This window comes from Salminus brasiliensis, chromosome 12 (genome assembly GCF_030463535.1).
Source record: "Salminus brasiliensis chromosome 12, fSalBra1.hap2, whole genome shotgun sequence".
Taxonomy (NCBI): Eukaryota; Metazoa; Chordata; class Actinopteri; order Characiformes; family Bryconidae; genus Salminus; species Salminus brasiliensis.
Genome location: NC_132889.1, coordinates 37460349 through 37478834, shown reverse-complemented (window position 1 = coordinate 37478834; position 18486 = coordinate 37460349). Strand labels below are relative to the sequence as shown.

The 18486-nt window shown below is 39.4% G+C and overlaps 1 protein-coding gene across 1 annotated transcript in view; it reads right to left on the bottom strand.

Annotated features, from left to right (window-relative positions):
- slc1a9 (solute carrier family 1 member 9) overlaps positions 1-17886 on the bottom strand; it is a 35638-nt gene extending 17752 nt beyond the window's left edge. Inside the window, exons 1-2 of the mRNA XM_072693602.1 lie at positions 17849-17886; positions 6878-7027 (exon numbers count right to left, since the gene is read on the bottom strand). Of these exons, the coding sequence (XP_072549703.1) occupies positions 6878-7027; positions 17849-17876 (178 nt within the window). The 5' untranslated portion in view covers positions 17877-17886. The remainder of the gene's footprint in view (positions 1-6877; positions 7028-17848) is intronic.
- Between the last annotated feature and the right edge of the window lie 600 nt (positions 17887-18486).

Sequence of the window (18486 nt, the reverse complement as noted above, 5' to 3'; positions counted from 1 at the left end):
TGAACACAGAAGAGCAGTTAGATGAACACAGAAGAGCACAGTTAGAAGAGCACAGTAAGATGAACACAGAAGAGCACAGTTAAAAGAGCACAGTTAGATGAACACAGAAGAGCACAGTTAGATGAACACAGAAGAGCACAGTTAGATGAACACAGAAGAGCACAGTAAGATGAACACAGAAGAGCATAGTTAGAAGAGCAGTTAGATGAACACGGAAGAGCACAGTTAGAAAAGCACAGTAAGATGAACACAGAGGAGCACAGTTAGATGAACACAGAAGAGCACAGTTAGATGAACACAGAAGAGCACAGTAAGATGAACACAGAAGAGCATAGTTAGAAGAGCAGTTAGATGAACACAGAGGAGCACAGTTAGAAGAGCACAGTAAGATGAACACAGAAGAGCACAGTTAGAAGAGCACAGTAAGATGAACGCAGAAGAGCACAGTTAGAAGAGCAAAGTAAGATGAACGCAGAAGAGCACAGTTAGATGAACACAGAAGAGCACAGTAAGATGAACACAGAAGAGCATAGTTAGAAGAGCAGTTAGATGAACACAGAAGAGCACAGTTAGAAGAGCACAGTAAGATGAACACAGAAGAGCACAGTTAGAAGAGCACAGTAAGATGAACGCAGAAGAGCACAGTTAGAAGAGCAAAGTAAGATGAACGCAGAAGAGCACAGTTAGAAGAGCACAGTAAGATGAACACAGAAGAGCACAGTTAGAAGAGCAGTTAGATGAACACAGAAGAGCAAAGTAAGATGAACGCAGAAGAGCACAGTTAGATGAACGCAGAAGAGCACAGTTAGAAGAGCACAGTAAGATGAACACAGAAGAGCACAGTTAGAAGAGCACAGTTAGATGAACACAGAAGAGCACAGTAAGATGAACGCAGAAGAGCACAGTTAGATGAACACAGAAGAGCATAGTTAGAAGAGCAGTTAGATGAACACAGAAGAGCACAGTTAGAAAAGCACAGTAAGATGAACACAGAAGAGCATAGTTAGAAGAGCAGTTAGATGAACACAGAAGAGCAGTTAGATGAACACAGAAGAGCACAGTTAAAAGAGCACAGTTAGATGAACACAGAAGAGCACAGTAAGATGAACACAGAAGAGCATAGTTAGAAGAGCAGTTAGAAGAACACAGAAGAGCACAGTTAGAAAAGCACAGTAAGATGAACACAGAGGAGCACAGTTAGATGAACACAGAAGAGCACAGTTAGATGAACACAGAAGAGCACAGTAAGATGAACACAGAAGAGCATAGTTAGAAGAGCAGTTAGATGAACACAGAAGAGCAGTTAGATGAACACAGAGGAGCACAGTTAGATGAACACAGAAGAGCACAGTTAGATGAACACAGAAGAGCACAGTAAGATGAACACAGAAGAGCATAGTTAGAAGAGCAGTTAGATGAACACAGAAGAGCACAGTTAGAAGAGCACAGTAAGATGAACACAGAAGAGCACAGTTAGAAGAGCACAGTAAGATGAACGCAGAAGAGCACAGTTAGAAGAGCAAAGTAAGATGAACGCAGAAGAGCACAGTTAGAAGAGCACAGTAAGATGAACACAGAAGAGCACAGTAAGATGAACGCAGAAGAGCACAGTTAGATGAACGCAGAAGAGCACAGTTAGAAGAGCACAGTAAGATGAACACAGAAGAGCACAGTTAGAAGAGCACAGTTAGATGAACACAGAAGAGCACAGTAAGATGAACGCAGAAGAGCACAGTTAGATGAACACAGAAGAGCATAGTTAGAAGAGCAGTTAGATGAACACAGAAGAGCACAGTTAGAAAAGCACAGTAAGATGAACACAGAAGAGCATAGTTAGAAGAGCAGTTAGATGAATACAGAAGAGCACAGTTAGATGAACACAGAAGAGCGCAGTTAGATGAACACAGAAGAGCACAGTTAGAAGAGCACAGTTAGATGAACACAGAAGAGCACAGTTAGATGAACACAGAAGAGCAGTTGGAAGAGCACAGTTAGATGAACACAGAAGAGCACAGTAAGATGAACACAGAAGAGCACAGTTAGAAGAGCACAGTAAGATGAACACAGAGGAGCACAGTTAGATGAACACAGAAGAGCACAGTTAGATGAACACAGAAGAGCACAGTAAGATGAACACAGAAGAGCATAGTTAGAAGAGCAGTTAGATGAACACAGAAGAGCACAGTTAGAAGAGCACAGTAAGATGAACACAGAAGAGCATAGTTAGAAGAGCAGTTAGATGAACACAGAAGAGCACAGTTAGAAGAGCACAGAAGAGCATAGTTAGAAGAGCAGTTAGATGAACACAGAAGAGCAGTTAGATGAACACAGAAGAGCACAGTTAGAAGAGCACAGTAAGATGAACACAGAAGAGCACAGTTAAAAGAGCACAGTTAGATGAACACAGAAGAGCACAGTTAGATGAACACAGAAGAGCACAGTTAGATGAACACAGAAGAGCACAGTAAGATGAACACAGAAGAGCATAGTTAGAAGAGCAGTTAGATGAACACAGAAGAGCACAGTTAGAAAAGCACAGTAAGATGAACACAGAGGAGCACAGTTAGAAGAGCAGTTAGATGAACACAGAGGAGCACAGTTAGATGAACACAGAAGAGCACAGTTAGATGAACACAGAAGAGCATAGTTAGAAGAGCAGTTAGATGAACACAGAGGAGCACAGTTAGATGAACACAGAAGAGCACAGTTAGATGAACACAGAAGAGCACAGTAAGATGAACACAGAAGAGCATAGTTAGAAGAGCAGTTAGATGAACACAGAAGAGCACAGTTAGAAGAGCACAGTAAGATGAACACAGAAGAGCACAGTTAGAAGAGCACAGTAAGATGAACGCAGAAGAGCACAGTTAGAAGAGCAAAGTAAGATGAACGCAGAAGAGCACAGTTAGAAGAGCACAGTAAGATGAACACAGAAGAGCACAGTTAGAAGAGCAGTTAGATGAACACAGAAGAGCAAAGTAAGATGAACGCAGAAGAGCACAGTTAGATGAACGCAGAAGAGCACAGTTAGAAGAGCACAGTAAGATGAACACAGAAGAGCACAGTTAGAAGAGCACAGTTAGATGAACACAGAAGAGCACAGTAAGATGAACGCAGAAGAGCACAGTTAGATGAACACAGAAGAGCACAGTAAGATGAACGCAGAAGAGCACAGTAAGATGAACACAGAAGAGCACAGTTAGAAGAGCACAGTTAGATGAACACAGAAGAGCACAGTAAGATGAACGCAGAAGAGCACAGTTAGATGAACACAGAAGAGCACAGTAAGATGAACGCAGAAGAGCACAGTTAGATGAACACAGAAGAGCACAGTAAGATGAACGCAGAAGAGCACAGTAAGATGAACGCAGAAGAGCACAGTTAGATGAACACAGAAGAGCACAGTTAGATGAACACAGAAGAGCACAGTAAGATGAACGCAGAAGAGCACAGTTAGATGAACACAGAAGAGCATAGTTAGAAGAGCAGTTAGATGAACACAGAAGAGCACAGTTAGAAAAGCACAGTAAGATGAACACAGAAGAGCATAGTTAGAAGAGCAGTTAGATGAACACAGAAGAGCAGTTAGATGAACACAGAAGAGCACAGTTAAAAGAGCACAGTTAGATGAACACAGAAGAGCACAGTAAGATGAACACAGAAGAGCATAGTTAGAAGAGCAGTTAGAAGAACACAGAAGAGCACAGTTAGAAAAGCACAGTAAGATGAACACAGAGGAGCACAGTAAGATGAACACAGAAGAGCACAGTAAGATGAACACAGAAGAGCATAGTTAGAAGAGCAGTTAGATGAACACAGAAGAGCAGTTAGATGAACACAGAAGAGCACAGTTAGAAGAGCAGTTAGATGAACACAGAAGAGCACAGTTAGAAGAGCACAGTAAGAAGAGCACAGTAAGATGAACACAGAAGAGCACAGTTAGAAGAGCAGTTAGATGAACACAGAAGAGCACAGTTAGAAGAGCAGTTAGATGAACACAGAAGAGCACAGTTAGATGAACACAGAAGAGCACAGTTAGAAGAGCAGTTAGATGAACACAGAAGAGCACAGTTAGATGAACACAGAAGAGCACAGTTAGAAGAGCACAGTAAGATGAACACAGAAGAGCACAGTTAGAAGAGCACAGTAAGATGAACACAGAAGAGCACAGTTAGAAGAGCACAGTAAGATGAACACAGAAGAGCACAGTTAGAAGAGCACAGTAAGAAGAGCACAGTAAGATGAACACAGAAGAGCACAGTTAGAAGAGCACAGTAAGATGAACACAGAAGAGCACAGTTAGAAGAGCAGTTAGATGAACACAGAAGAGCACAGTTAGATGAACACAGAAGAGCACAGTTAGAAGAGCACAGTAAGATGAACACAGAAGGGCACAGTTAGAAGAGCACAGTAAGATGAACACAGAAGAGCACAGTTAGAAGAGCACAGTAAGAAGAGCACAGTAAGATGAACACAGAAGAGCACAGTTAGAAGAGCACAGTAAGATGAACACAGAAGAGCACAGTTAGAAGAGCACAGTAAGATGAACACAGAAGAGCACAGTTAGAAGAGCACAGTAAGATGAACACAGAAGAGCACAGTTAGTGTTTTTATTTTTGTTCCGTTGTTTTTTGTATTTACTTTTTGTTCTGGGTTTTGTGTTTTACTGTTTTCTAGTGGATTTAACTACTGCCATTAGCTCTATTAGCTCTACTTGTCTCTTAAGAGCACAAATCAAGTAAACTTGCATCCTGCTTCCTGGCATTAATGGCATAATCTGATATTCACAACCATGATTCCGATTTTGTAACTAATCCTATCCTTTACCCTGAAAAGGCATAAGACTCTAGTATCCTGACATTGCATAACGGCTGTAGCATAGACCCATCGATTTCAGAGTAACAGAATCACGACTGGAAGAACGAAATAAGAAAAAAAAGAATAAAGGATAAGTGAGAGACAGACGGAGTGCTGAATAAAGAGGGACAGAGAGTGAGAGATTAAAGCAGTCAATAAAACTGGCCACAGGCAGCTGTGACGGCAGCAGTGACTGCTTGTGCTTAGATCCACAATAAGGACGTTCTGCAAGGATGCCACGGCCACCACAGTTCTAGCTTCAGATTTATGAACTGTGAGCATGGGAAGTGAACGCTGTAAAGAATGTCCTGTTGTCTGAAAGACTTTCCAGACAGCCCGTGTCTGGAAAGGAGGAGAATCTCTCTCCAGAACTGAGTAACACTGCATAACCAGAGTCATATTGATTAAAAAAAATGTAGTATTACTCTACAGTCTCAGTCCACATGGACGTACACTGTGCATGACCACATTTCCGAGCATGTAAATTTATACTTAATGCATTAACTTTAAAAATTGACATAAAACAGAAATATATGGAACAGGAACGCCATTTTTACATTTTTAAAATATACAATCATTTTCGTAAGTACTACCCACTGCACTTTTCCCTGCTGCAAAGTTAAACAGATGTACTATTAACTATGCTATTAACAGTGATCATTGTTGACGGTCAAAGCTTGGTAAATGACAGATGGATATATCGTGGTAATTCAAAAGATATGGCCTAGACTAGTGGTCTTCAACTCTGGCCCTGGAGAAATACCTTCCATTTGATTGTTGATTGGCTTCAAGGGGTGTGTTAGCTCTTCAGGAGGTAGGATGGAGACAACTATTTCATTTAGCTCCTGCCTTAATGGGATTGTTTCATGAAGCTATCAAATGTTTCTTAACAGCCAAGACGTGTGTTTAATGTCCAAAGTCTGCTTTCTTAGAATTAAACTAGATTCAATATGTTGTGGTAAAATCAAAGAGCTGGTAGCTATTCTCTTATTCATCTGCTGAAAACTCAGTATGAATGGTCAGAGGCTACGTCACTGCTGGAACAACTGGAAACAGCACAGGCCAATCACAGAGTAAAAACAGGATAAACACTGTTACTAGAAACAGACAGCCTATCTAATGATAATGTACAGTAAAAGCACCAGTGCCTTTAACCCAAGTATCTACCCTGAGTAAACGAAAAACCCCACTTCAAGTCTAGTAAGAAGTTCTTTTTCATCTTATACGTAAATTTTATATACCACCTTAGAAGAGCACAATGCCGCTGTTACATTCTCCCACCAGAGTGTGTGTGCTGCACCATTTAAGGAAGAAACAAGTGACTAAGTAGGAAACTTAAGCCTTAAAAGCTTAGAAGATCCAACAGAGAACAGAAGAATGTTACTACTGTTCTTTCATCTTGTTGTAGTCTATTTGTTCAAGTTATTTAACATTGCTTATGTACTGAATTTAAGGTTTTATCTCCCCCAAACATCTGGGGCAACTGAGAAAAATAACTGAAAAGAGAGGATCTAGTTAGTGTGCAGGATGCATTAATGTAATAACGTGTGGTGATGGACAAAGCTTACACTGCCAAAAGAGAAAAAAAAAAACCCCAGAGCCTCAAAGACTGTGGAACCATGTCAAAGGTACTGGGTTAAGCATTCTTATTTTGGACAGCCCCAACACATGTTCCACGGATGGGGTCAAGGGATCACATGGCGTCTTTTCAACTTTAAAGCAATCCACCCTTTTCTCCACTCCAAGATCCATTCACCTCCATCCCGCAATCTGACAACATGCTCAAGACCCTCACAGTTCGTTGAGAATGCTGCTCTCGCTGTGTTTCGTTTAAATGAACAAGAATGATTAGTATTTACAGCAGTGGAGTAAAAGTGAATTACACTCCCCAACTGTAGGGGGAGCCAGGAAGCAAAAATACCAATTATCACATAATGCAGCTTTAAGCTGTCTTCTAAAATGTCTTTAAAAAATGTGGTATTGTATGTAGATGCATTCATACACATGTATACACACATACCCAGCACGGTAAGGGCAAGGAGAAGGTTGCGTGTGAACCAGCCACAGTGTTGATGTGCAGTGCCTTTTTTTTTAGGCTCTGCCTCCCCTCCCTCCTCAGTCACTCCGGCTCCGCCCATCTGCTTCCCCAACTGCTGATTTGTCATCCTGCCTGAAAGACAACGAGAAAAACAGAGAGTTTACTCATTTAGAATAATGACCTTAAATGGCAAAAAGGTCATTGCCATTCTGATGCTCCACTCCTTTAGAGGATTAAAGGCCACATACAAACCTCTAAACAGACTCTGGAAGTTTCTAAATGAGCCTGACCTAAATTAGGTTATATACAGCAAAATATGAATGTTTGTAATCAACAGGTTTATTTTAGTGCTGGGGGATTTATATGTCTAGACCAACTCAGTTCTAACCAGTTTGTCATGAACACAGCAATACAACAACTAATGTAACAACAAGCCAACGTACAAAACTACACACAGACACAGAGTTTATGCTTTTATAGATAAACAAAACAAAACACAACTCAACAGGCGCTCCTTATCTGGCCTTTATTCGAGTTATTGAATCTATTACTACACTATATTCTGCCCTCATTAAGGAAGACTACCCAGGTTAGCAGACAGACAGCATGTTAACATGCTAACAGGTCAAAAAACATTCAGATACAGAATCTGTTGTCCAAGACTAGGCTTAATACCTGGAAATTGGCCATATACAGCTTGTCTAGTGCCTATATATTGTATTGCCAATAGAATAGGACTCTCTGGAGCAGATAAACATGTACCTATTGGCACCATGGTGTAGGCTAGACGGGCATACAGCCCCACAGCAGTGGAACTGTGTTGTCTGGAATAGTGGATTGTGATTATTGTGTAAGCTAAGTTAAGTTACTAAGTTGCTAATAAGTGACAATAAATAAATATGTAGTCCGAAATTAATTATGTTGATTTGCATAATGTGCGTCGATGCATCGGAAAAATGGCGACACCTACTGAAAGCATGGGTTTATCCGGAGTGCAAGCTGCAGCTACAAAAAAATCGATAAAATAATTGAAAAAACATTCATTGTTAGGTGCAGCCCTAGTACAAGGACAACATCGGTCCGTGCAGCTTCCACAGACTGCAACACATTTTCCCCACTACAAAGCCTGGGTGCATGATTGTATGAAGTGAAGGCAGCGTTCACACCATCCACCACAGCTTCAGAGCATATGGTTTTAACTCATGCAGGACTTCCATTCTGAGACAGTAAAGGGGAGCAGATGAGATGAGAAGAGAAGGTTTGTCCAGGGTGTGAAGAAAGAGGTGGGAAATGTAGTCTGACAGGAAGTGCCTTCATAAGGTATACATAAGTTCTAAATCTCAAAGGAATGTTTTTATTTTATGTTAAGTTATTCTGTTCCCTAAAAGCTCAACTCAACTCAAAGTGTGCAGCAGAGTTATGATATTAAACAAATAAAAACCAGATCCTGCACTTTTATAGAGATGAGAAAGTTGGCCGCTGTACTATTCCAGAGTCTTCAACAGCTATTGTTTTCTCTTTTCAGAAAAACAGACTAGAAAGCAAAGTTTATAGTTATAAATAGCTAGAATTTATGTTGCAATCCAGTCCCATGTGAAGAAACCCCTCAGACTACACTTCTCACCTCTTCCCTCACACATTTCCTCATCTGCTCCCCACTACTTCACCATTCCAATTGTTTCAATATTTATTCTTTTCTCTTTCTAGCATTCTAGACCTCTTTCCAGATATGTGCTTTTAGCAATTTCTGACTGGATGCTGACCTCACTGGATGCTGCTCCATCCCATCCTTTTGGGATGAGTTGGGGAGTTACGGATAAGGTGGGTTGATGATCATGCAACATCCTGATCTCACTTACACTTTTATTGCTGAATGCAATCAAATCCTCACAGCAATACTACAACATCTAGTAGAAACCCTTCCCTGGACAGTAGAGACAGTTACTCCAACATATAAATAAACTCATTTTAATATCTTTGATTTCAGAAGAAACAATGAAAGAGCAGGAGTCCCAATACTTTTGTCCATTATCCATGAATGAAACATCTTTCAGCTTCTGTCAAAAATAAATCCAATGATCTAGTCAACGACCATTAACTTCATACGACAGTAAGTTCCGAAATGTACTGAACATACCTTGACCTGTTCAACAGCAGCAACTTCTCTGGCAGTAAGCAGCATTAAATAATAACCAAAGAGCTAAACGCACACAACTCACTCAGTTCACTCACATGCACATCCACTTTACATAAGCACAGGCCCCCACAAATGTATCCTTCAAATGCTGGGAAGACCCGCTGATTCATGAAATGCATATTCCTACTGACAAATTACTACAGCTCCTCTGATGTGGATCATGTCATGTTTTATTGAGTTGATTTTCTCACAATGTTCTCTTGAACTTGCTTGAGCACATTCAACAGTGCAACATTTGATTTACATATTAACTCAGCCCATTAAACATACCTGCAGAGGTGATTTGCATTTTAGATGTTACGGTAAGTTTGAGCAGGTCTGCGTGGTTGTCATTCCTGTGGTTAACTGTCTTTCCGCTCTGGGCTCAGCTGGTGTCAGCCAACAGAGACACACAGGATGCCAGGTTTCAGACTCACACACACTTACAGTATGAGTACATCGGACAACCACCAGCTGTTTCCCAGTCAGGCACCTCCATCTTCCTAGACAGTGTTTTCATTAGAGAGGAATAAACTGTTGCTGGAAATAAATGGCTGCCTAAATTTGGCACAGTTACAGCGAGTAAACGGAGGAAAGAGAAAAGCAGGAGGAATCGTCAGAAGGCATTCGAACATTTGCTCACGGCACAAGCTGACCTGCTGGAGAGGAAGCATGTGAATATGAGAGATCGCACCTCTCTCTGAACTTTCACACATCATTCTTCAGACGTCTGCCTTCCTTCAACTCATGTATGCAAGCTCTCCTTTTCTACACTCTTAAAAAATAAAGGTGCTACAAAAGGTTCTTTGAGCAACGCCATAGAAAAAACACTATTGTATAAAAAATTGTATAAAAAATGAGTGACTGTAAGGAACCTTTAAATTGGCAAATGTGTCTTTAAACTTTTAAAAGGTTCTCTTATCTTGTACACAAAACCAGATCTTCTATGGCAACATTTAAAGATCCATTAGTTACACCTGCATTTTATACAAAGAAGTCAGATAAGAGTAATTTTGAAAGTAATAAGAGTAATAATTCCCATTCCCTGCAGTTTGTCAATATTGCCATGAAACACACACTCCTAACACTGATTACAAACGCTGAACAACAACCACGCTCTCTAATCAGCTTCGGTTCATTAGAAACATCTGCAGTGTGAGGATCATTTCACGGCAGTTGTTGGGAAGAAATGCAGGTCATGTGTAAACACAGAAGAAACCCAACCATTGTGCTGTCCAATGCGCCTTACACACACACACACACACACACAAGTGACATCATACTTAAATCCTCAACAATCACAACATACTGTGTGGAAATGTTGTCTTTGCCATGATAAAACAGCTCCATAAATAAAAGCACTGGAGTCGGTTGGGTGAGTAATGTACTACTCACTGAGGTTTGTTTTGGCCTGGCGTGAGTTCCTATCCTTTTTCATCCTTCTCTCATCCCTCCCTACACTCAGTCTCAGGCTATTTGGCCTTTTCCGCCCTCCATCTCTGCCTGTTCATCTTAAATTTGTACAACAGTTGCAATTTGGACATGAAGGCCAGCCTGCTGCTGGGAAAGGATAGCAGAAACAGGGAAAGAGGCCTATGCTTAAAGCCGGTTTTAATACTATTGTGGTTCTTTGTGAAACTAATATACAGTTATGTGAAAAAATCAGGACACCCCCAATAAATACTTGTTTAAACATGTTTAAATATCTGGACATTTGATCTTCATGTGATCGACACTGACAAAGGCAATCTAACTAAACTCACACAACTGAAGAAACTGCTTAAAAAATCGTTTATAAAATAGAATTCCTAGAAATGTCACTTTCCTGTGAGGAAAAAGTTTTAACCCCCCTTCCTCACACTCATTTATTATGACTTCAAGTGTGTAGGTGCCGAACATCAGCTGCAGATGATTAGAACATGGTTTGACATGGTCATGTTCATGGTTAAACCTTATACATTTCGTCTGGTTTGCTCTTGATTGTTGAAGTGAGAGGTGAAGATCACCATGGGCAGATCCAAAGAGCTGTCTGAGGCCCTCAGAAAGAAGGTCGTACATGCAGGGAAGGGTCTGGGAAGGGGTTTAAAAAGATCCCAAACTCAGAATAAGAAATCAGTCGCTCCACTGTCTGGAAAATAAAAAAGCATCATAAAAAGCATCATAGTCTTGTTAAAAGCATCAGAGAATCACTTTTCTCTGCACATCCACTTCTGCATGCATCACATTTGCTGGTGTTCAGAGCTGGGATATCGAATCCCTCCACACTGAGAAAAAGAAAAAAAATGCATCTCTCTTTCAATCTGCAGCCAATAAGGCTCTCAGTTATAAGTGTGAAAAATAAACCTCAACACGGGAAAGCCACCAGAGAGCCAATCAGGGTCAGCCTGGAGTATGTCTCTGACTGCTACAGATCAGAGGGTTATGGAACAGGCTTAAACTGGGATGTAAGTCTACAATTGGCTTAAACTGTGATGTAGCTTTTAGTTTTTATGTTGCTAGAAAGCTACATCAACATTGTGGCTACTACTATACCCAACACAAAAAAAATCTCAAAGGAATGTTTTTATTTTATGTTAAGTTATTCTGTTCCCTAAAAGCTCAACTCAACTCAAAGTGTGCAGCAGAGTTATGATATTAAACAAATAAAAACCATAAAATAAATAATAAATAAATAATAAAATATCTGATATCACTTTACTTGAATGGTCCATTGTAGAGCCTTTGTAGATGCTCATCTGACATGTTTCATCTAACATTCAAGTGAATTTCTATTAAATGCAACTGAACTCTAAGTAACTAGTTTTTTTTTGGATTGTCTGTTGAATGTAACCCTACACCTAACCCTAACCCTTCCCTTTACCTTATTGTTTTAGGGTTTGATTTAAGTTTTAGGTTAGGGTTAGGATTTAGGGTTGATTCAATGGTAAGGTTAGGATGAGGTTTAGGGTTAGTTGTAGAATTAAACTCAATAGACAGTCATTTAGAGTTCAACTGCATTTAATACATATTCAGTTGAATGTCAGCTGAGCATCTATAAGGGCTCTACAATGGACCATCCAAGTAAAGTGATACCAAAAATCTTTCTCCAGTTCCAAGTGTGTCATTAGTTTTATAGCAGTTATTTAGGTGGTCTGTTGTTGTTTTATAGATGCTTACCATGTATTTAACTTATATTCTATGAGCTAACACTATTATTAAAGCAAAATCTTAACGTTACCTTAAGTTACCTGACCTAAACATAACCTAAAGATAAGGCAATAATTCAATATTCAACATGAAAATAAATATCTATATTATTAGATTTAATTAAAGTAGAACTAAAGTCAGAATCTATTAAAGGTGGCAATGAGCTTTAAGAATAGTTGTTGAATAAGAAGAAATGTATAATTCATTTATGCAGTTTTCACATGCATCAATGTTTTCTTATTTGGGATTTGTTCATTTTAGGAGGACAATGGGATCCATCATTATGAAAGCAGAGCTGTGAACAACTGCTCTTTAAAAACACTTTGTTCTTTTTTCAAGAACAAATTCAAGAACATATAATAATAATATAAGGAAAATATTGGTTAACCAGGCTCAAGAAAAATGTCCCTATCCAACCAAACCTAGTCAGACCCCATGAGGTTTGGACAAATATTATATTTTTTACTGTTTATGGGGTCAGCTGAACAAATGGGATGCTGAACCAGGCTCCATGCATGTTCTTTCATAGTCACTTAGCTCATATGACTGGGATTACAATCGATCCCAAACAAGCACACACTTTCCAACCAGCCTATAATTGAGGTTCAAATAAACAACAAATCCTCTGCCTTCTGTTATCCTACAGCATGGTGCCTCTACAAAAAAGGCTTATGCTATTTTCAGTAGGGGTCTGATTCCAGCAGTGCTGTACATGTCCTGCAGTGACCGGGGTAAGAGATACTTAGAGATTTTATTTGCTGTGCCGTAACACAGCAACGTTACAATGTTCAGCACAAAATCATCAAAAGAACAGGCATTTACGTAGTCCATACTAGACAGTCTAATATCTGATTAAGTCATCAATAAATTACAACAGAACAAAAACACCCAGAACACAGAATAACTTCCACCAAACACCTTCCTAAATGCTAAACCATGTACATACATTTCCAATAACATTAGCCTTGTAGCTTTAAAACTAAAAGCAAAACTAAAGACACAATCCAAACACCAACTGTACTGTCTCACAGCATTTACGATCATGTAAAACTTGTATACATCTGATTTTTTGCCAACTATCACTTAAACAGTGTTAAATAAGACGCCAACAGAGAGGATTAAGGGAGTGAAGAATCTGCAGTCAGATCCAAATCTTTAGGCCCCCTGGAAATCCCTGAGTAGGACCAGCCAAGAACCACAGCGATGGAGGATAACCACACTAAAGGCTTACTTAAGTGAAGTGAGACTCTGTCTGGAGAATTCAGGATGATTTACATCACTGAACTGGAAGACATACTGCTTTTGAAAAAAAACTACTTGACTCATCCTCTGTGTAGCAAAATACAGAGGAAGAAATAAAGAGGGAGAGAGAAAGAATGTAATTGGTTGGGAAATGTGTTTAACATGCCTGTGCGGGATCCTCAATGATTTAGCCTTGACATACATTGGTTCTTCTCAGAGCTTCTTCCTTGTGCTCTTAGGTAGTTTCTCCATTTGATTCTTGTGTCCTAATGGTTTAAAAACATTTTTCTTTTACAAGTTCTTCTTAGTTCTTCTTCTTAATGGTCTTAGAGAGTTCTCTTTTTGAGTCTTCTTGCCTTTCACTGATTCTTCATTATGCTATAAATTTGGTGGTACTTTGAAACTGGCCAAACTTAGTTTCAGCTAAGGAAAAGAAATGTGTGCATATGTTAAATAACTTGGCTGCCCTCATTCTGTCTGTGTCCAAGGCACAGAGATTGATGGACTTATGGTGGATCTGTGTACAGCATTTTGGGGGACTGCAAAGTGACCATGTGTTTCCATTTTTCAGAAAAATGTTCAATTTAGGTTCAAATAGTTTATATGAAATATGCATCTACATGATGAAACCAAATGTTACACAGTATGTTGAACAAGTAGTGATTCTTAATATAGTGAACTTTTCTTTTTGTTACACTGCCTAACATAAGTCTCAAGATACCTTGCTATCTTTTAAAATGCAATTTCAATGTAATGTAAATGTAATTTCAATAATACATTTCAATTCAGTAAAAAGTACTTGGAAACATTTAGGGAGTATATAGGTACAAAGTGTTTTCCTATACGTCTATGAATGAATGTTCAAACCTACTGTTATGGAAATTATTTAGTGCCCAAAAAGTTTTCCAAACCTGTGTATACCACTGCGTATAATTACATAAGCCTGTTAATGAAAACAATATTTTATCTAAAACACAAACGTGACCATTACTGATGGCAGCATAGTAGATAAGAATTATCACTTATTATCAGGCCTCAGTCAATAGTTATTTATGGGGTAATGCACATTTGAAGAGTATTTATTCAGTATAATGAATTTTATTTTCATCTTCTGACCACATATTGTGTAACTCACTGCCCACAGCTGACACTGTATTCTAGATCCTTATTATGAGGAATGGCCAATACGTCACTATTAAGTTAAGTGTAATTTTGGTTACTCTGTGTAATCTGTTCACGCATGGCGTATGTAGTCAAAAATAACTCATCAATCAATGTGCCCCTTCCCCCTACAAACTACAATCATCCAATCATCAGCCACAACCTTCCATATCCAATCAGTAGCTCAGATTAGGGCACACGCAGCTGTCTAAAGATGAAGCAAGAATAAAACCCTGCTCACACATTGCGGCCACAACGTGCAGCTTCTGTGTGTTTAAGGTAAGTATAGTGTGTGTGTCAAATCTGAGTATATAAAAATGTTTAGGAGATAAACTGTTTCATTTAGACAGTTTGGGCATAACAGCAGTTTATTTGTGGGTGATTTAATATAATTGTAAATTTAGATATATTTGTATGAGAGAGAAAGTGAGAGAGAAAGAGAGCATGAGGGAGAGTGGTAGTATGTGTGTGTGTGTGTGTGTGTGTGAGTAGGATTATTTTCGGTGGCTGATTGTTTGATGTGAGCTTTGAGACAGGATAGAGTTATAATCCTATAACTCCCTCCCTTAGAGAAGAAAAGAGAGAACATGCTGGCTTCACCTGGCCGTAGAGGGTTAAACACACTCACACTACATTTATTACTCTGTGGCATATACATATATATATATATATATATATATATATATATATATATGTGTGTGTGTGTGTGTGTGTGTGTATAAAACCATTTCTCTCAGCAAAAAGAGAGTTCTTTTACTGTAGAAATTCTCATTCTGAAGAAAGTCTCTGAGATCTCAGCGTGGATGTCTTCCAAATTCATCAGCAGCTCACCTGCTTTACCATCATTAAGCACTGATTTACCAAACCAGGGTGTTGGAGAAGAACTAAAGGAGAAATAATACTAGATGTTGTTGTTACTATTTATTCTAATATTATTGTTTTAAAACACTGAAAAAAGTAATATCTATATATGCTTAATCTGACAGCTGTTGTCCTTGCAAAAACCAGCTTGTTGTTTGTGCAAGATAATAAACACACAAACACAAACGCACACACACATTTCCCACATGTTTACTGTCTTCTACTACATTTTAGAAAATGCACTGGCACAGAATGAATTGTGTAAATGTAATTTTGACACTGGATCTGTGTGTGTTGTTGTGTGTGCGCAGATTCTTTGTGGTGTACGTCAATGTAGGAACACATATGGTCATTATTTCATAGTGGGAGCACATATAAAGTGTGAAATCTGAATGGTATTTGAATACAGTCTCTCTCTCTCTCACACACACACATACACACACCCCTCCCCCCGATTTGTTCGTCTCTCTCAGACTATAATCTGAGTGCAATAATCTGTTGTTTGAACTCCTTAAGCACAAACTGTCTATCACATCTGCTCCCTTCACCCTGTGACAGCACCGCTATTCACAAATAATCCCCCCATCCCCTCGCTTTATCTTCTGCCTCTCTTTTCTTTTCTCTATAGAGATCCACATTCCACACACATTCCCCACATTCCTTTCTTTATGATTAGGTTTTCTTCATCAGTTAAAGCAACATTATGTAGCATGTTGTACCTTAAACTATCAGCTTCAGGATCATGCCGATGCTCCACTGACTGCAATAGTTCTAATGGCATCTCTGTTATTCCCGCTTCAGGCCGGACTGCTGGTACTGCACTGGCACTGTGGAACTTTAGTGGATCTGCACTAAGTCCTCTCTCCAGAACTGTGGAGCGCTGCGTAATGCGAGTCATATCAGTGATTTTAACATCAAATTTCAAAGAATTATTTCGTTCAACAACTATGCTATTTTAGGCCACTAATTAATTCAATTAATCCACATGTAAGAAAGCTATTAAAGAAAAAAATCAGAAAACGAGAAAACAAAAAGATCTTTAACGCTCATTTGTGTGAAACTTGTCATATTACTAGCACAACACTATGAGTTGGAAGGCTTCTCCAACACATGTCAAGCCTGCCACTGCCCGAAAACTGCCGCTTAGAAAGCAAGAGTGCAGCCAGAGAGTTTGGATGAAAGCGTGGCGATGAAACGCCTGTGCTGACCAACAACACACCCCTGAGCGAGGAAGGCCAATTGTGCTCTCTCTCACTCTAGTTGCTGATGGCAAGCAGCATGACTTGGGGATTCAAACCAGCGTTCCTCAAATTATAGTGGCACCACTCTGAGTCCATGCTCTTTGGCTTTCTTTTCACGTTTGGTAACAATATCTTTGTCCTAATTGGCCCACAAACAGTATCTATGGATTGCTGAATAATGGTGTAAGCTGCCGCTGTGCATGTCTGATGCCAGCAGACCACCCCCTGTGCTGATGGACTAAGAAGTGCCACTGCTCTTACACAAGACATTTACAGCTGTAATTTTTTTTCTTTTTCTTTGATGACTTGAATTTCTGGAATCACCTTAAATCACCTGACCTTAACCTCAACCCAACCACATCCCTAAACCTACAGCACTGAGAGTGTTCCTGAGAGTTCCTCTCTTTTGTCTTTTGATGTGTGGTGCATGTTCTCTCTCATCTTTCCCTCTCCAATCCCTGAATGTGAACTTTAACTCGCACAGCCCATCTGTCTTGTAAACATACTTAAGTCAGTAATGACTGTGTATGTATATGCAAATAGCTGCTCTTTGAGTCACTGCCCAACATTTAACGCTAGAACAGTGACTCAAACAGGTCTAATCTCCACTCTCCATTCAATCCGTCATCAGTCCAACGTTTCCAACCCTCTAGGAATGCCCGCTCTTTCTCTTAGTGCTAATGCTCCAGGCTCTGTGAGAGCACAGAGTATAATTGGCAAGTAATAAATAACAAGCGAATGAGAGGGAGAGACAGACAGACAGCGCTGATCCCACATTACACAGCCCTATGAGTCCAAACCATGAGCCGGCATGCCAAGAGACGCATTATGGAGATGATTACATGCAGACAAACGCAGAATTTCCACACAAACACACACACACACACACACACACACACACATACATGCGCATACACACTCTTAAATTAATTCATCAAATATAACTACTTGAGTTTTCGTTTTAAATAAAAGTACTGTCAAAATAACAGCAAAGAGAAGAGTATAGAGTGAGGAAGAGGAGGACTGTAAGATAAAGATAATGAACTAGGAGGAAAAATAAGTGAAGACGTTCAGTCTGAGTCTTACCTGTACTCTGATGTTGCCTCTCATCCATCGAGTACAAGGCATCAGGAAATAGACAATGATGGAAGGCTAAAGAGGAACAGAGAGAGAGAGAGAGAGAGAGAGAGAGAGAGAGAGAGAGGGGTGGCAAAGTCATTCTTTACGTCATCTGAGAAAATTCGCAGATTAATAAAAACAGCTTGACTCTAAGCCTTACTCTCTAAATCTCTCATGCTCTCTATCTCTTTGTCACTAATTCAGCATGTGTTAATCATATTACACTCTCTGACACTATTAATTCTGTCTGTTGATCAGTGGAATCATGATGTTCTACTCGTTCTTCTCTTTCCTTACTTCAAAGTTTAATATTTTGGTGCTACTGAAACAAAACCTTTTTATCTCAAAATGTAAATTTTATTAATCCACTCAAAAAATGAAAATTGATGCAGACTTTTGTGAAAAGATTTTTGTACACAGCAAACACTACAGTGTACTGTGAAATGAACACAGTAACATCTCCTTACTGTGCTCTTTTAACTGTGTTCTTCTAACCAACATAGTACCAACAATAACTTACTGACCAACAGCACACTGTGACTCCTGACTTTATGTTTATTTGAGTTTATTCTAATGTTATATAGATTTATATAGTTATATAGACA